Here is a 19,920-nt window from a genome sequence, read left to right as displayed (position 1 = left end):
TTTTATTTAAACAATTACCTTTATCTTTTGTTTAACCAAATGCCTTTCATTCTTATGAAGACACCTACCTCTTTGTCATTTGCTGCCCCACTTGCCTGTCTCTTGTCCTTCATGTTATTCTCTGTAAACCTTTAGCGGCTTTGAGATTGCACAATCCTTGACTCTTGCACTCTCTGCTCTTCGGTTCTTGTTTGTTCCTGCTTTGTGTCTTATCTTTGTTAACTGTGTCTGGCATCTCGTTTTAATGTTTTTCTGACATTTGAGCCAGGTCTTAATCAGTTTGCTGTGCTTGCAGTTTCTTCCCTCATAATGAAATACATGTATTGTTTATCTTGAAAATCTTTGAATAATTTAAAAAACATGTAAGAAAATTAACATTGTGATCCCCTTTCTAATCATTGACACCCATAGCTCCACCTGTGAGGTTCACAGCACTTCCAGAAGCTGAAAGGAACAAGTTCATTGAAGATGGCTGCCCCATTATACTGCAATGTGAGCTCTCTGATCCAACTGCCCAGGTCTACTGGTACAAGGATGGAACAAAGCTCCTATCTCAAAGTGGAATGGAAATCCAGTCCGATGGCATCAAAAGGACACTACTCATCCAATCAGCTGAAATATCACATGGTGGAACATATGAGTGCTCAACAGCAGGTGATACCATCACATTTAAAGTGGAGATCAAAGGTGATTTGCATCTATTTTGTACACAACACATAATAGGAGCTTATGCTTATATTCTCATTGGTGTAGCCACTGTTCATTTATTGCAATATTTTCCTTAACTCTTACAGTATCTAATGTGTTCTTATATTTGATGGTCTGGGAGGACATTAACTACTACTTTCCTTCCACAACTACTTGAACTTTAGCACCGCTAGATGAATATGTGTTTTTTAATCAATGAACTAGCCTAACGTCACGTGCACACAGGTTGCATCATTACATTGCCGTACAGTACATTTTACGTAGTCTTCTCAGTCCATGCGCCACAACATAACAAAAATACTTTTTCGATGGTTTATCTACTTACGTGTCTGATACCGCACCGCAAAGCAAGTTGGCAAAATCCTTTGTGTGCGGCACACAGAGCTATGCACCGCAACCTAGTCCGGCAGATGAGTCAGAGCAGTTGCGGATTGCCTTCCATTGAAATAAATGGACTTCCACCAGAACACATACAGTTTGACGCAACCGGTGTGCACAAGACTTAATACAATTGTCTTGCAACACAACTTCAAAGCCATACCATTTTCTCCCCACACATATTCATACCCTTTAGCTCCATCACAGAAGATCATGCCACTTTCACCAATGGAGAGGAACAAGTCTGTAGAAATTGGCACTCCCATTGTACTGCAGTGTGAGCTCTCAGATCCTCTAGCCCAGGTCTGCTGGTCTAAAGATGAAATGAAACTATTTCCCAAAACTGGCCTCGATATCCAAAGTGAAGCCAATGTGAAGAGACTAGTAATTCACTCTGCGGAGCTCTCTGACTCTGGGCTCTACTGCTGTAGTCTTGCTGACGATGCAATGACATTCAAGGTGGATGTTCAAGGTGATTTTCCTCTTTATGCATCCCTTTTTAACAGCTTTTTAGGGGTGTAGCACATGCTCTATATGACTTACAAAGAACCAATAGTAATATCCATTTCATTCCATTTTTGTATTGTAACTAATAGTTGTGATACAGTATATATATATTTTTGTAATAATGAGTGTATCCCTGAAAAATGGAGATCTACAGTAGGTTTTAAAGGTACCCATAGCTTTTTAATATAACATAGAACAAGAATTAGCACTTTGAAACAGGTGCATTTCGTGTTTTGTTAAATATTTTTCCTAAATGCTTTGAAAACCCCATAGCTCTTCCCGTGAGGTTTTCAGCACTTCCAGAAGTTGTGAGGAACAAGTTCATTGAAGCAGGCTGCCCCATTGTTCTACAATGTGAGCTCTCAGATCCAACTGCCCAGGTGTTCTGGTACAAGGATGGAACAAAGCTCCTCCCAGAGAATGGAGTCGACATCCAATCAGAGGGCGCTTTGAGGGCTGTGATCCTCCAATCAGCAGAGCTCAGTCACTCTGGGGTGTACAGCTGTGAGGCTTTAGATGACTGCATAGCATTCAAGGTGGATGTTGCAGGTGATCTAAGAATTTTGAGTTTGGTCAAAGTCACTAACTAATATGTTGATTAATGCTTTGTAATGTGTGCAAGCTTTCGGTTTGTATTGAACATCAAATCTTCATTTAAATTCCATCAGTCGTTAGTAGGCCTAAGCATCGTTTGGAAGAGGTAGTTATGTGATATACACAGTAGAAAAGTGGATCCTTGATAGTATTTCTAGTAGCAGATTCGATTAAGAGAAATGCTGATTTTGATTGCATGGAATTAAATTAATTCATTTAATTCAAAGGATCTGTGAGATTTACCACTAAATACTCTCGGAAAAGCAATACCTTTTCAGGTACAAATTGGAAAGCTATACTCAAAGCAGTGTATCTAATAGCCTCAGCATTCAAGTGTCTAACCTCCTGTGATGAGTGAAGTACCACTATCTCCTTCAAATCATCTCATGATATTTACAAAATAGAAATGTGTTAAAGCAATAACTTCAACTCTGGTTAATCTAGACACAACTATTGATCAATTGTGCCCTTTTATTAGTATCTAACAAGTAGCCAGGACAGTAGCCACATCATACATCTTCAGATTTACTTAATCAAATTGCTTTTGAATGTACATGCTAATGTTAGAATGATACCTCCATTGAATATATTTCTTTAAATGAATTAAAGCACCTATAGCTCCACCAGTGAGGTTCTCAGCTGCCCCAGAGGTTGAGAGGAACAAGTCCATTGAAGCAGGCTGTCCTATTGTACTGCAATGTGAGCTCTCAGACCCCAGTGGACAGATCTGCTGGTACAAGGATGGAATAAAGCTCCTCCCACAATATGGAATACACATCCAATCAGAGGGCACCATGAGGACCCTGGTTATCCAATCAGCCACATTTTCAAGCTCTGGGGTGTACAGTTGTAAAACAGCAGATGATATCAGCGAATTCTATGTGGATGTGAAAGGTGACATGTAAAGCTTTTCCGTTAATGTCAAGTTCGGCGTGACTAATAACTTCATGTTGCAGATAAAACATTTCCTTTTCAGAGCACGCAATCCTTGGACATTGGACATGTTCATTGAGTTTTGCTTTTAGGAGCTACTTATGCATCTACCCTTAGAAACACATAACGTAGGAGCCATTTGTGTTCTTAAACTGCGCTATGGTCATCATAATAGTTTTTTTCCCTTTTGTCATCTCTTGTTGCCATTCATAAGATATTTTGATACTTTTCATTAAAGGCTAAACACCTGAAGAGGCCATCGGAGGAGAAAAAAAGCATGTACCGTGATCTGTCATTTTCCCAATGACTTAATTGCACTACAGTTCATCCTTGCACAGCTTTTATTAACCGTTTATCTTTGCTTCAACAGTGGACGCAGACTTCTCTAGAACTATCCAGGCAAATCCTCGGCAATGCTTGAAGTCAATGCATCATCGTCAGTGCTTGAAGTCGATGCATGTTTAACCTGCACAAAGCAGGCCTTTTACATCTAATAAGACATCTCTTGTTATTTCACTCCACTGAACCATTTGTATTGCTTTCTGCAGCACCTCCGGTGACGTTTGTTGATATCCCTGAGGAAGACCTCTTCAAAAGTGTTGTGGAACAAGATCGTCTTGTTATGTCCTGTGAGGTTTCCAGGGTTGACGCCATTGTCCAGTGGTACAAAGATGGGGTTGAAACGCAGTCTAGTGACAACATTGCTGTACAAGCAGATTGCACTGTTAGGATGCTGACCATCCAGTCAGCTCAGCTGTCAGACTCTGGGACATACACATGTCGTGCCGGAGACAGAGCTTTAATGTTCAAGGTTAACATACGAGGTAATGACTTAGCAAGGACATTTCATTCTTACTATGAATGAAGTACAACATCAAATCAAGCCTACAGAATATCATTTTTGTGAATGATTCATAATCTAGTGGCATGCTGCATTCATAAGCTATGTGACTTAACTGTAAAACAAGCATTTGGCAATTGTGAATTGCGCTTTGAAGACTATACTATGACTTGTAATACTGAGATGTCATGCTTGCTGTGATGTTCTCACTCACGTAACTCTGTGTCATCTACAGAGCCACCAGTGATGATTGTATACCCTAAAGAAGATGTCCACCTTGATCGGCATGTGCCGGAGGAGATCATTCTCAGCTGTGAACTCTCACGTCTAAATGGTGTCGTAAACTGGTTCAAGGATGGGCAAAAGTTGCAAGAAAGCGAAAACATTAAACTTAAGATTGAGGGCCCTTACAGGCGACTGAAGATTCTTTGTAGTGGAGTCGAAGACTCTGGCGAATATGTCTGTGACACGGCTGATGATTCAATATTCTTTCATCTCAGCATAACAGGTAAGGAGAGCAATCAAGAGCATAACATCTTGTTTTCATGCAGGTTCACAATGCTTGCTGTAGTAACTGGCTTTCTCTGTCACAAGATCACTATTTACTCAAACAATAAGTGTTTTGGTCATACTGCATGTCTTGATGCATTGTCGGTGCTGTCTTTTTCTAGAGCCTCCAGTACAAATTATATCTCCAAGTCAGTCGCAAATGGAGCTCTGCCAGCAAACATCTGAGAGGATGGTGTTGAGCTGTGAGATCTCAAGGCCCAATGCTGTGGTGCGCTGGTATAGGGACGGGCTTGAGGTGGAGGAAAATGACAACCTCATCTTAGAGGTGGATGGGGTCTACAGGAGACTCATTATACCTGAGACCACAGTCAAAGATTCAGCCGAATATGTGTGCGACACGGCTGATGACAACATGACGTTCTTTGTCAACATTGCAGGTGCAGATGTCTACTATCACATACTTTTTTCAAGGGCACTTGATATCCAAAGTAGAACCAGACAGATTACTTATGAGTGTTGAATTATTAACGGTACCTTAGTGATGTGTTGCTGGTGCAGAGTGCATCATATGTCACAAGAAGAAACTCTTTACTGCTGAAGAGATGCTTAATTTTTAAGTGATAATTTTTTTATGCACAGATCCTCCTGTCCGTTTCGTACGCCCAAGAAAGATGGCAAGTCGGGTCGAGATGTTTGTTGGAGATTCTTTGGTTCTTGACTGTGAGGTGTCCAGATCAAATGCCACTGTAAGCTGGAAGAAGAATGGGGAGGAAATGGAAGAGAGCAGCAATGTCACCGTTATTGAGGATGGCGTCATGCGGCAATTAACCATCCACTCCATGACATTGGAGGACGCTGGGCAATATGTCTGTGACGCCAAGGATGATGTGATGGACTTCCAGGTCAAGATCAAAGGTAGATGTATAAATTGAATCACATATTCATGTTAGTCCATACAACTGCCTGTTACAGTACCTTTCACTTGCTTTGTCACTGTTCATGTTACTCTTATACAGATGCCCATTAGAGTACCTTTCACTATATGTTAATCCATACAGCTGCCCATTAGAGTACCTTTAACTTCATGTTACTCCATACAGCTGCCCATTAGAGTACCTTTCACTTTATGTTACTCCATTCAGATGCCATTTAAAGTACCCTTCACTTGCTTTCTCGCTGTTTTCATTCTCAGAGACACCTGTAAAGATCCTGAGCAAAAACGATGTGAATACTCAAAAGCAGTTCTTTGCATCAGATGACATTGTCTTAGGGTGTGAGCTTTCAAGAGCCAACTGCATGGTCGTCTGGTACAAAGACAACAAAAAAATCGATGACAATGAGCGCTACTGTAGTGAGGAGCAGGGTGTTTTCCGTTCACTGGTGGTTTTAAATGCTGAGATCGACGACTCTGGAGAGTACACCTGTGATGCCGGGGATGATAAGATGGTGTTCTGTATCACCGTGAAAGGTACAAAGTCTTGTTTCGTAGGTTCATGCTATCTTGTTTATGTAGCGGCACATTCTAAAAATAATTCTGAAGTGTCTATATAGTCCTTACGAAAGGTTTATGAAGGCTTCATGAAGCATTGCATGTTTGTGTTAGTTAACAGAGAAATAAATACACATGTCAACTTCATATTCATCATCTTCAGCACCACTCCAACATCAACATATGTGAAAACAGCACATGTCTATGTTTTGTAGTGAGAAAGATAGAGGAAGACAAGTGTTACCGCCATCATCTGGTGTGCATCATGATTTTTACTAACTTTGAGAAAGCAAGGGGGGGGGACTTTACTAACCTTTGCCTGCTCATAGTGGGTTAAAAGAGTAAAGTCCCTGATCTGTTTATTTGAATTGTTTTATCAAGGCAATTTGCTTAATGAATCAGTCCCTGTAAAGCCTATTAACTTCCTGACTGTTTTGTCTGAGAGACCCATTTATTTATTTTTTAATTACATTTTTTAATTTAGGGGGTAGATCAGCTTTAATATTACAGAGAGATTGTAGCTTCCATCAATGCAATTGTTTGCATCATTTCCAATCCCCCATATACAGTTGAAGTCAGAAGTTTACATACACCTGAGCCAAATTCATTTAAACTCAGTTTTACACAATTCCTGACACTTAATCCAAGTAAAGACTCCCTGTCTTAGGTCAGCTAGGATCACCACTTTATTTTAAGAATGTGAAATGTCAGGATAATAGTAGAGATTTATTTATTTCAGCTTTTATTTATTTCATCACATTCCCAGTGCGTCAGAAGTTTACATACACTCAATTAGTATTTGGTAGCATTGCCTTTAAATTGTTTAACTTGGGTCAAACGTTTTGGGTAGCCTTCCACAAGCTTCCCACAATACGTTGGGTGAATTTTTACCCATTCCTCCTGACAGAGCTGGTGTAACTGAGTCAGGTGTGTAGGCCTCCTTGCACGCACACACTTTTTCAGTTCTGCCAACAAATGTTCTATTGGATTGAGGTCAGGGCTTTGTTATGGCCACTCCAATACCTTGCATTTGTTGTCCTTAAGCCATTTTGCCACAACTTTGGAAGTATGCTTGGGGTCATTGTCCATTTGGAAGACCCATTTGCGACTAAGCTTTGACTTCCTGACTGATGTCTTGAGATGTTGTTTCAATACATCCACATAGTGGTCCTACCTCATGATGCCATCTATTTTGGGAAGTGCATCAGTCCCTCCTGCAGCAAAGCACCCCCACAACATGATGCTGCCACCCACATGCTTCACGGTTGGGATGGTGTTCTTCGGCTTGCAACCCTCCCCCTTTTCCTCCAAACCTAATGATGGTCATTATGGCCAAACAGCTTTATTATTGTTTCATCAGACCAGAGGACATTTCTCCAAAAAGTACGATCTTTGTCCCCATGTGCAGTTACAAACCGTAGTCTGGCTTCTTTATGGCAGTTTTGTGACAGTGACTTATTCCTTTCTGAGCGGCCATTCAGGTTATGTTGATGTAGGACTTGTTTTACTGTGGAAATAGATACTTTTGTACCTGTTTCCTCCAGCATCTTCACAATGTCGTTTACTGTTGTTCTGGGATTGATTTGCACTTTTCGCACCAAAGTACGTTCATCTCTACGAGACAGAACGCATCTCCTTCCTGAGCGTTATGAAGGCTGCCTTGTCCCATGGTGTTTATACTTGCGTACTATTGTTTGTACAGATGAACCCGGTACCTTCAGGCGTTTGGAAATTGCTCCCAAGGGTGAACCAGACTTGGCCTTGAAATACATCCACAGGTACACCTCCAATTGACTCAAATTACGTCAATTAGCCTATCAGAAGTTTCTAAAGCCATGACATCATTTTCTGGAATTTACTAAGCTGTTTAAAGGCACGGTCAACTTAGTGTATGTAAACTTCTGACCCATTAGAATTGCGATACGGGGAATTACAAGTGATATAATCTGTCTGTAAACAATTGTTTGAAAAATTACTTGTGTCATGCACAAAGTAGATAACTTTGGAAGTCCTAACCGACTTGCCAAAACTATAGTTTGTTAACAAGCACTCACTACCGAGTTCCAAACTTCCTCTGGAAGCAACTTCAGCACAAGAACTATTCATCTTTGAGTCAGACTTGTTCCTTCACATTCGTGGTGTAGCCATGAACTCCCCTTTTGTCCCCAACTATGTGAACCTGTATGTGGGACAATTTGAGGAAACACTCATTTACAAAACAGAGACACACCACCTACTTTCTAAAATCATCCTATGGAAGAGATACATAGATGACGTCTTTGTGCTCTGGGAAGGAAGTCAGCAGGAACTAAATGAATTCCAAACTCTGGAGCTCTGAATATCTCAAATTCACCATGCAGATTGATGAGATAAAAATACATTAACTGGACTTATTGATCATCAAAGATAATGATGCATTTACATACAGATTCATACACAAAGCCCACAGACCGCAATACCCTGCTACTTGCGGATGGTATGCATCCCCTTTCCCTCAAGAATTATCTACCATATAGCCAGTTATCCAGGGTTAAAAGAATCTGTGGCCACCAGTCAGATTTTTACAGTAATAATAAGAACATGAAAGATACATTCAAAATGAGAGGCTATGAAGACAAACCTCTTAATGCTGCAATGATGGAAATATCTCAACAACCAAGAGAGGAATTGGCTCAAAACTAAACCAAAGAAGACAAAACAACACCACATTGTTTTGCACTAAGTACATCAAGTGTTTGGAGAAAATGAAAGCAATCCTGAAAAAGCACTGGCATATTCTGCAATCAGACAAAAAAGTTGCATACCTCTTAAAGGAGCCCCCACTGGTGGTCTATAACCATGGTCGCAATATTGGGGATAGATTGGTTAGATCTGACCTGGCCACTCAGACACTCATTCACTGACACTCAGCCACTGACCTCCATTACACATGGGAACTACAAATATTTCTCATGCACACAGTGCAATAGGTTTTTTACCCAATAAATTACTGGGATGTTATAAATATGGAGTGTGCGACTCTCTTTGTTTTTATAGTCGGGAGCATCATGAAATGGGTTTCCATGGCCGAGCAGCTGCACACAAGCCTAAGATTACCATACGCAATGCCAAGCGTCGGCTGGAGTGGTGTAAAGCTCACCACCATTGGATTCTGGAGCAGTGGAAACACATTCTCTGCAGTGATGAATCACGTTTCACCATCTGGACAAATCTGGATGTGGTGGATGCCAGAAGAATGCTACCTGCCCCAATGCATACTGCCAACTGTAAAGTTTGGTGGAGGAGAAATAATTGTCTGGGGCTCTTTTTCATGGTTCGGGCTAGGCCTCTTAGTTCCGGTGAAGGGAAATCTTAAAGCTACAGCATACAAATACATTCTAGATGATTCTGTGCTTCCAATTTGTGGCAACAGTTTGGGGAAGGCCCTTTCCTTGTTTAGCATGACATTACCCCCGTGCACAAAGTGAAGTCCATACAGAAATTGTTTGTCGAGATCGGTGTGGAAGAAATTGACTGGCCTGCACAGAGCCCTGACCTCATCCCCATCGGACACATTTGGGATGTATTGGAACGACGACTGAGAGCCAGGCCTAATCGCCCAATATCAGTACCTGCCCTCACTTATGCTCTTGTGTCTGAATGGAAACAAATCCCTGCAGCAATGTTCCAACATCTAGTGGAAAGCCTTCCCAGAAGAGTGGAGGCTGTTATAGCAGCAAAGGGGGGACCAATGCCCATGATTTTGAAATGAGATGTTCGAAAGAGCAGGTGTCCACATACGTTTGGTAATGCAGTGTACTTACCTGATTTAGAAAATATTTAAGACCCTATTCAGCCTTCTTTTCTGTTCATAGCACATGAGATCATCACATTTTCATAATTTATCATATTTGTACTATTTGCTAGTAAAGTGATGAAAAGTGACTACATCTCATAAATAGATTAACCTGAAATGTGAAGATCAGATCAGAGCTAGGTGTTGTTCGTGGCACTCTTTAGGAAATTATCCAGGCATAGCCAAACAGGTTTGAACCTTTATTCTGAACAGGTTAAAATCACTTGATGCTGACCAGAAAACAAGTGCTTCCTACATCATCCAGAAACACTTTTGTTTCATGTGGCTTATTACAAAACGTAGAGTGCAGTCATTTTCACGTGTTGATGTTGGGGTGGGGCTGGAGATGATGAATATGAGATTTCAATTGAATTAAAGTGGTAATAAAATAAGACTGTTGTTTTTCTCCTTAGAACCCCCTGTGACCATCATTGGCAACTCGGGTAATCCAGAACATCATAGCCTGGTCGCAGGCGACAAACTCATCTTGGAGTGTGAGATATCTTGTCCGAATGCCACTGTCCAGTGGCTTTGGAATGGAAAGTTACTGAGTTCAGATGCTCGCACTCACATAGACAGTGACGGTGCCACCAGGAAACTTGTTTTGTCAGGACTTCAGCCCTCGGACTCTGGAGAGTACATATTGGATGCCATCAATGACAAAATGGTAACCATAGTTGAGGTCCAAGGTAAAAGTGTTTACATTTTCAATGCATGTAATACATTACAAAAACATACCTATGTTATTGACATGACATAAACATAAAAGTCACAAGATGCCATGTTCAAATTATGTTTTACTCCTCAGAGCCCCCAGTCCAGTTTGTGAACAAACAAGCCAGAACCACCATCTCTGGCTACGAAAATGAAAGTGTGACACTGTGTGCCATGGTGAACCGGGAGCAAGCCTATGTGCGATGGCTTAAAGATGGTGAACTATTGAATGGGGATAATATTCACATCTCCAGTGTGGGTAAAATGCACACCCTCACCATCAACCCCCTGAAACTATCAGATAGTGGAGGGTTTGTCTGTAACATCAACACGGATGAAATGTATTTCATTGTCCAGGTCAAAGGTAAGATTTCTTGGACAAAATGCCTAAGAATAAGGTTTAACATAGTTAAACACAGTATTTATGCTGCCATAACTGGAAAACTGATTATTAAACTTGTTTTGCTAGAAATGAAAGTGAAATTCTCCAGACCTCTGCAGAATATCGTAGCCCTGAAGGACAGTACCCTTACCCTGAGGTGTGAGGTCAACAAACCTAAAGGAGATGTTCAGTGGCTCAAAGATGGCCAGGAGATTAAGCCCGGCCGTCAACATACGATAAGGGCACAGGGTCGGGAGCGAAGCATCACTATCCACCAGCTAATGCTAGAAAATGCTGGGGAATATGCCTGTGAATCCACAGACGATAAGACTTTTGCCACTGTCGGCGTAGAAAGTAAGGATATGGGCAGATACGGTTGTGCTAATATTTGAAATAACTAAATTAACATTATTGGGTGATAATCATATAAATCAAACTTAGTTTTTAAATGTCAGCGCATGTCTAATGCCATGCTCATGTGCTATCGGAATTATCAGATGCTCCTAGTTCCCAGTGGGAATTTCACTTGAATGACCCTCCAAGTTGGAATTACAAGTGGGAAACTGAGAAACCTGACATTTCACCACTGACCTTTTTTTTTTAAACCTATTCAACCAAAAGATTACAACAAATCAGTTTTTGTCAATTACAACCTCATCAATATGTATAAAATAGCTCGTCTGAACATATTGTCAATGTTAAGCAAGCTAGCTAACTTTATTATCAGCAATGTTAGCATGCTTATAAAGCTAGCCAAAATGTTATTGGTTGACGAATTGTTGCGACTCCAAAAGCACTTGAATACAATCATGTCGGACTAACCGCTTTCCAGTTTCCTATATCCAACGAGCACGTGAAGCCAGCATGACTCATATTATGAAAAAGGCTCAGTGAAGTTAAAAAGCATGATTTTCCTATGTTTTATACACAGTACCAGTCAAAGGTTTGGACGACTACTCATTCAAGGGTTTTTCTTTATTTGTACTATTTCCAACATTGTATAATTACAGTGAAGACATGACAACTATGAAATAACACATATGGAATCATGTAGTAACCAAATAAGGGTTAAACAAATCTAAATATATTTATATTTGAGATTCTTCAAAGTAGCCAGCCTTTGCCTTGATGACAGCTTTGCAGACTCTTGGCGTTCTCTCAACCAGCTTCACCTGGAATGCTTTTCCAACAGTCTTGAAGGAGTTCCCACATACAGTATGCTGAGCACTTGTTAGCTGCTTTTCTTTCACTCTACAGTCCTACTCCAAACCATCTCAATTGGGTTGAGGTCAGGCGATTGTGGAGGCCAGGTCATCTGATGCTACACTCCATCACTCTCTTTCTTGGTCAAATAGCCCTTAAACAGCCTGGAGGTGTGTTGGGTCATTGTCCTGTTGAAAAACAAATGATAGTCCCACTAAAAGCAAACCAGATGGGATGGCGTATCGCTGCAGAATGCTGTGGTAGCCATGCTGGTTAAGTGTGCCTTGAATTCTAAATGAATCACAGACAGTCTCACCAACAAAGCACCATCACATCTCCTCCTCCTCCTCCATGGTGGGAACCCCACATGCGGAGATCATCTGTTCACCTACTCTGCGTCTCACAAAGACACAGCAGTTGGAACCAAAAATCTAAAATCTAGACTCATCAGACCAAAGGACAGATTTCCACTGGTCTAATGTCCATTGCTCGTGTTTCTTGGCCCAAGCAAGTCTCTTCTTCTTATTGGTGTACTTTAGTAGTTGTTTCTTTGCAGCAATTGACCATGAAGGCCTGATTCACGCAGTCTCCTCTGAACAGTTGATGTTGAGACGTGTCTGTTACTTGAACTCTGTGAAGCATTTATTTAGGTGCAATTTCTGAGGCTGGCAACTTTGAGCTGTTCTTGCCATTATATGGACTTTGTATCTTACCAAATAGGGCTATCTTCTCTATACCACCCCTACCTTGTCAGAACACAACTGATTGGCTCAAACGCATTAAGAAGGAAAGAAATTCCTCAAATGAACCTTTAACAAGACACACCTGTAAATTGAAATGCATTACAGGTGACTACGTCATCAAGAATGCCAAGAGTGTGCAACACTTTCATCAAAGCTATTCTGAAGAATCACAAATATAAAATATAATTTGATTTGTTTAACCCTTTTTTGGTTACTACATAATTCCATATGTGTTATTTCATAGTGTTGATGTCTATTATTCTAAAAATAGTAAAAATAAAGAAAAACCTTTGAAAGAGTAGGTGTGTCTAAACTTTTGACTGGTACTGTGTATATATATATATTTCCACACTATGAGGTTGGAATAATACTGTGAAATTGTGAAACTTTTGACAATGCCCCTTTAGTGTAAGAGCTGTTTAAAAAGCTGCCTGAAATGTTTTTGTGGGATGTAGTTTTGGCCTTCCATGGTGATATTATTTTTTTAAAATTATTATTAGGGTCCCCATTAGCTAACACCATCATGCTAACTAATCTTCCTGGGGTCCAACACGAATTAACAAGACATTACAAACAACCACAATCAAGACTTCACAAACATTCAACATCTAGACAATACAGATAATTAAAATACAGTAAATTAGGTCATAGACCAAAAAGAAAGTGCGTTCCAAACTTCTCTTCCAATAACAGCTAATTTTCAATTTTCCCCTCCCCACTCAGACTACTTACTCCCAGACAGTCCTGGCAAAATTCTTGCATGACAAATTGCCATTTGCTAAGAAGCTATTTTTGTTTATTTTTAAAAATCTTTTTAATTGTAAACAATCACAGTAAACTACTTAATTGTTACCCAGAAATGTTTTGATACTGAGATAAAAAAAAGCTGCATTGGAACTTTAACTCTCAATGGGACAAATCCTTTGAGAGTAAACACGTTTCCAAGCAAGGCTTTGCAACAAATTAAGTTGTGTACTGTTTTCATACCGCCCATTGACCTATCATTGCATGATTAACGCAGAAGCTGTGTGAGTTAAGCGCATGGGTCTCATGTTAGGATTTGAAAGAATGATACAGTGTCTCAATGATATTCATTGCAAATCAACCCTGTGTGTTATTATTCTAAGTCATTTTCATGTTCTATCCCTTAGTGCCTCCACCTACTATCGAGATTATCGCAGAGCTACACAATATCACTGTACTGGAGGGGGAAGATGCTACATTTAAGTGTATGGTTTCACCAGAGGACACACAGCTAGTGTGGAGCCTGAACGGCCGGCCTATAGCTCCAGATGAGAGGTTTGTCATTTCAAGTAATGGACTGTGCCACATGTTGTGCATTTACAACTGCCAGGTCTCAGACTGCGCCACGGTGACTGCCGAGGCACAAGGGCTGGTGTCTGAAGCAAACCTCCAGGTTCAAGGTGAGACACCATTGGTAAACATTGTGCTAGCTTGGTACTCAATATATTCTGGTCCAGTTTTAAATGTGCTATATGCAACAATTCCAACTACAAATAGACCTAAATGTCAACGATATATTTGTAGTAGTAAAGAAAAATCCCACGGGATAAAAATATAATTTTAGAATGGCATTTGAAGCTAGTAAAGTTGCTTGTTTTTCCTGGAATGTCACCCTTCAAACAGCAGCATCTTCCTTATTCTCATTCTTGGAGGTTGAAAACAATGGATGTCTTATTTAAATGATGATGAGATAAGAAAGTATTGCTAAGCTATTTCAGGTTTTTCTAAGCTAACCAAAATATAAATATCATACAACAAACAGAGCACCTTTAAATTGATAAGTAGCCCCATGACTGTGCTCTTATGATTATATAGTTACAGTTTGACAAGATGTTATTTTCCCTGATTAATTAGGAAATTGACATTTTCCCCCAAACCTTTTATAAATTGTATTAATTTCCCTTGATGCTCATAGTTGCGCTGTTGAGACCATTGAACAACAGTGTATGTCAATGTTTTCGAGAAGTTTAATTGTAATCGTCATTCGACATTTACAATAAATTTATACAACTGTTAATTCCTTGAAGTCATTTTGAAGTAAGCTTTGACAAAAAATGACTTTCATCATCCTTGCCTCCCCTTCCCTCTTTATAACTATTGGGGGAATGAGTGCAACAGTGTGCTCTTGGAAAGCCTCCTTAATGCCACAACATATTTTCAATAAATAATGACCTCTTCAGACAAGTTCAAATTGTTGAAGGGGCGCCTTTGACGGCTAGCGCTTAGCAGCGTCTCCTGTTAGGATTCCTGGGGTAACTGACAGAGACAAATGATGCCGGAGACATGCCACAACACTTAGGAAATCAGGACTATTAAGATGATTGAATCACCTCTCCTTAACAGAACTTGTGACTACATTTTTGTTTGTTTATCATATAATTTTATTAGAATCTTTATATAGTTATAATGTAGCTTACAAAGCGCTCTTTTTTCACTTTGTGTATGGCAGTCTGGATATGTAGTTGAATGTCAATTAGAGTTCAAATATAATACTTGTGTGATACCAGTTGCTTTACACACACACACACAGTAATTGTGGGTATATCTGTTCAGAACAACAAGTGTTGTTCACCAAAAACATGGTGCCCGTTGTGGCTGAGCAATTCGGGGAAGCTACCCTGGAGGTGGAGGTGGGTCTCGACTCTGGAGAGGTGCAATGGATGAGGCAGGGTGTAGTCATCCACCCGGGGCCAAAGTTCACCCTGAAGCAAAAGTGCCGGAGACGGAGCCTCACCATCCACAAGCTCGCCCTTTCTGACCGGGGCACCTACAGTTGCGAAACTCTCCACGACCGCACGCAAGCCCAACTCATCGTGGAACGTGAGTGCGCACGTGTTGTCACTATGCGCTGTTGTTGTTTGTTTACCTCCGTTGCCGGCAACATCGCTTTCGCACGCTGCCCCTGTTGTTGCCGTTGTTGCTTTTGGAGCAACCTCAGTAACTGAGTAAGAGTAATTTGAACGAATGGGACCGGGGTGGCACTTGTTCCTCCATGGTGATGGCTGCAAACAGGTGACACACAGACAGACCGCTAGCCCACCCTCTGGTTCTCAGGGAGCAGATTTGTGTATTGACACAGGATCACTGGAGCCATAATGATTTCATTAAGCGTGTCAAAGGGGAATCAGTTTGGAGGCTATAAGGAAGTACTCGTCAGGAACTATTTAAGCCCCTTTTGCTTGGCACTGAAGATATAGATGTTATCAGACGAGCACTAGGATTACATTCAGACAAGCACAGCTCTCTGAGAGCGTTCTCTTTGCTTACTATTGCAGAGTCGAGCTATGTCTAAGGGCTGCTTTAATCCCAAAGGGTCTAATAGTTAAGATGTACTGTAGCTCTTTTGTTCTTGTTTTGTGGGTGAGTTAGTGCTGTGAGGTGCGGGTGAGATAGAGCTTGTCTTTTCAGCAGCAGCTTGGTTGGGAAGGGGTAAGTCTGGACTTCGGCTGCTGTTGGCACCGCTTATGAATTTGGATCTCCTCTCATTGCATCTAAATTTATGCACTGGCCTTCAAAATCGAGTTTGTTGTCATCAAGTCTAAGAAAGGAATGCTTCTTCTCCTTGGGGAATGCATATCTGTGTTAGAATAAGTAAAAATGTTGTCAGATTTGAAACAGGCTTTGGTGTAAAGTACTGTTTTTGAATGATAAAAAGACTTGCTTCTTTCATTCCAACTGGCTACATGTTTTATTTGTCTGTCTGTATCACACATACTGTAACATAACTTCTGCTATAGTGACGTTCTATATGAAAATGGAAGAAACATGAAAATAAATGCTAAGAAATAGCCTTTGGATTTGGTATTTGTAGTATTTGTATTATTTGTAGTATTTGTAGTATTTGTAGTATTTGTAGAGGGATAGGGATGAAATAATACATGAAATAACAGATGATTGAATAAAACACTTCTATAAGGGAAGTTAAAACCATATATTTAAAAAAACAGGTATATATCGAGTCCCTTTTTGCCAAGTTCCTCTCTAGGTTTCCTCCTTCTAGAGGTTTTCTGCTTCTGCTTGCTCTTTGGGGTCTAGGCCGAGCTACGGTAAAAGCAACTGCTGATATAAAAACGGCATCATACACATGACTTCTTTGTTTGTCCCTGTCAAACATGCAACATGTAAATCTGTTGATGTAATTATTGATCAGGGGTAGGCAACCCTGTTCCTGGAGTATCGCAGGTACTGCTGGATTTTATTCCAACTAGACACCACACCTGACCAACTGAGCTAATTGATCAGTTCAGTGAGTGCCTGAGGCACTCCAGGACAAGTGTTCCCTACCCCTGTTCTAGATGATTTACATGATTTATATGATCAACTTACTAATTAAGTGATTATTGTTGTTACTATTGCCTTTGGCTACAATACCATTTTCTCCCTACAGCCAGAAAAATTACAATTCGGAGAGGACTCACTGACATCCAAACCATTCAACGTGAAACAGCATCCTTCGAGGTGGAGCTGTCTCACAGCAATGTAGAAGCCACTTGGCTAAAAGATGGGAACCAGCTAAAGCCCAACAACCACTGGCGCATGAGTGCCAAAGGGTGTGTCCACAGCCTCACCATCTCCAACCTCACCTTGGACGACACAGGCACATTTGTGTTATCTGCGGAAAATGTGAAATCATCTGCAAGGCTCATTGTTAAAGGTAGGGCACGGACATAGATGGTCAGACAGCAACAGTACACTAGTTTGCTGTCATAGTGGGCAGCCTGGCCACATTCAGTGTACACAAACAGCAGTGTCTTTCTGATTCAGCATCGGTTCTCAAAATAACAATATTTTATGTCACAACGCATTTTCTACATCAAATGCAATTATCGCAAAAGATTTACAGACAACAGCTTTATATAGTAGTGTTACAAGCAGAGTGTGAGGGTGTGTATGCAATACAGAATTAGAATATGTATTTGACACCATAGCTTTTGATGCCGAGGTGTCATATACAATTCTAGGAAAGCCTGAATTCTCGTGTTGTCTACTCCACTGGGGTCGGCCAGCCAGGGCTTGTAAGGCTTAATGACAAGTTTGTTTTGTCTATGTCAGAATAAGCGACGGCATGATAAAGAAATGGAGTGACTGCTCTGCTACCGTTCTTACTGCGCCTCATGTTACAAATACAAAATAGCCACGTACTATACATCGCAAGTAGGTTGCTTGGTCTTTTCAGTCACTCCCTAACGTAACCTCACACTGTAAAGTAATCTCTCCCTTATACAGAGTCACTCAATACGTCCCATCCAATTGAGCCAGGGTTCTGAAATCAAGGATGAAAATTGGATTAAAATGTCATCCCAGTAAATAGTTCAGTTGCCACACCAAACATGTCTTAACACTAAAACACAGGCTATTGTACTGATGATGCCGTGGTGCAGAGCGTGTGTACTGTAAGTATAGTGCTCCCAAATTTGTGTCAGGCGTTCAGTTTGGCTTGTTAACTGTCAGAAGACATTGTAGTTGAGATGTTAAGTTAGCGGGAGAGCACTTTCACTTTTCAAATGATTCATACTGGTAAAACAGCACTGTATGAATCAACTTGGATCTCAAACAAATGAGTTACAATTTAAAGGTTTGAGGAAATACTTTCAGTATGAGAGCAACAAAAGCAAAGTGATATTAAAGTAACTGTCCAGTGAAAATCTCACTGTTAAAAGATAATATTCTGTTAACTCAGGGACTCCTGACTGGCGCAGCGGTCTAAGTCAGTGCATCTCAGTGCTAGAGGCATCACTACAGACCCTGGTTCAATTCCAGGCTGTATCACATATGGTGGTGCACAATTGGCCCAGTGATGTCTGGGTTAAGGTTTTGCTGGGGTAGGCTGTCAATGTAAATAAGAATTTGTTCTTCTTAACTTTACTTGCCTAGTTAAAGGTTAGATAAATAAAATAAAAACTCATACTAGTATTTTAGTACTCAAGACTGGTGTTGTGTAGGATACATTTGTACTCGGTCTTGACTCGGTCTCGGACAGTGAGGCCTCCTAATTTCTTCCCGACCAGCCGAAAAAACTAATAATTATCACCTTCCATCCATTCAGCACATAAAACCACTTCGCCAGGCCAAATATATATACTCCTTTCTTGAAACATTAATATCAGCTTTTATATCTATTACAGGCAATTTTGCACAGTGTCAAACCTATAGGCCTTCAGTGTGTGTGACAGGTTCGTGATTCTGAAAGGACAGCAACCATAATCAAATTAAATTTTATTTGTCACATGCGCCGAATACAAAAAGGTGTAGACCTTACAGTGAAATGCTTACTTACAAGCCCTTAACCAACAATGCAATTAAAAAAATAAGTGTTAAGTAAAAAATGTAAATAACAAATAATTAAAGAGCAGCAGTAAAATAACAGTAGCGAGGCTATATATAGGGGGTAACGGTACAGAGTCAATGTGCCGGGGCACAGGTTAGTCAAGGCAATATGTACATGTAGGTAGCGTTAAAGTGACTATGCATAGATAATAAACAGAGTATCAGCAGCACAAAAGAGGGGGAGGGGACAATGCAAATAGTCTCGGTTGCCATTTTATTAGCTGTTCAGGAGTCTTATGGCTTGGGGGTAGAAGCTGTTAAGAAGCCTTTTTGACCTAGACTTGGCACTCCGGTACCGCTTGCCATGTGGTAGCAGAGAGAAAAGTCTATGACTAGGGTGGCTGGAGTCCTTGACAATTTTTACAGCCTTCCTCTGACACCGCCTGGTATAGAGGTCCTGTCTCTCCTACCTTACCTGCCTACCTTAACACCACCTGGCGCGATAACCAAAATACAGGGGGGGTGGTCCGACCAGGTCTTACCTAGTGTGCATAGACAGAGTACATACTACGGGTATATGTATGCCTGCAGGCCTCTTGTCAAAGCACTCCCAAGTTGTCTTGCCTTCCCCCAGGGAAAAAAATAAAAATAAAACAATCTTAAAGTGAACCATTTCAATAATCAAAAACACTGAGTCCTATTGGCACACACATACCTCAAAGTAGCGGCTACAAAATACTTAACAAAACCTGTCTCTGCGCAACAACCACACAGGACATCCAAGAAGCTCTC

General features: G+C 40.7%; 1 protein-coding gene across 10 annotated transcripts in view; it reads left to right on the top strand.

Annotated features, from left to right (window-relative positions):
* The window catches only part of LOC118385860 (obscurin-like protein 1), a 76,496-nt gene that overhangs the window by 21,476 nt on the left and 35,100 nt on the right, over window positions 1-19,920 (top strand). For 8 of the 10 annotated variants that reach the window (XM_052521842.1, XM_052521844.1, XM_052521843.1 and 5 more), the window contains 15 exons: window positions 412-687; window positions 1,283-1,558; window positions 1,867-2,142; window positions 2,797-3,081; window positions 3,669-3,944; window positions 4,197-4,469; window positions 4,633-4,908; window positions 5,111-5,386; window positions 5,664-5,939; window positions 10,209-10,484; window positions 10,604-10,873; window positions 10,979-11,245; window positions 13,989-14,261; window positions 15,415-15,681; window positions 17,249-17,515. In XM_052521842.1, the coding sequence (XP_052377802.1) occupies window positions 412-687; window positions 1,283-1,558; window positions 1,867-2,142; window positions 2,797-3,081; window positions 3,669-3,944; window positions 4,197-4,469; window positions 4,633-4,908; window positions 5,111-5,386; window positions 5,664-5,939; window positions 10,209-10,484; window positions 10,604-10,873; window positions 10,979-11,245; window positions 13,989-14,261; window positions 15,415-15,681; window positions 17,249-17,515 (4,110 nt within the window). The remainder of the gene's footprint in view (window positions 1-411; window positions 688-1,282; window positions 1,559-1,866; window positions 2,143-2,796; window positions 3,082-3,668; window positions 3,945-4,196; window positions 4,470-4,632; window positions 4,909-5,110; window positions 5,387-5,663; window positions 5,940-10,208; window positions 10,485-10,603; window positions 10,874-10,978; window positions 11,246-13,988; window positions 14,262-15,414; window positions 15,682-17,248; window positions 17,516-19,920) is intronic. The other 2 variants (XM_052521845.1, XM_052521846.1) reach the window with 2 other exon arrangements.

Source organism: Oncorhynchus keta, chromosome 7, assembly GCF_023373465.1.
Source record: "Oncorhynchus keta strain PuntledgeMale-10-30-2019 chromosome 7, Oket_V2, whole genome shotgun sequence".
In the NCBI taxonomy this organism is placed as follows: domain Eukaryota; kingdom Metazoa; phylum Chordata; class Actinopteri; order Salmoniformes; family Salmonidae; genus Oncorhynchus; species Oncorhynchus keta.
The sequence above is the reverse complement of the archived record's forward strand: the minus strand, read 5'-3'. Positions and strand labels throughout refer to the sequence as shown.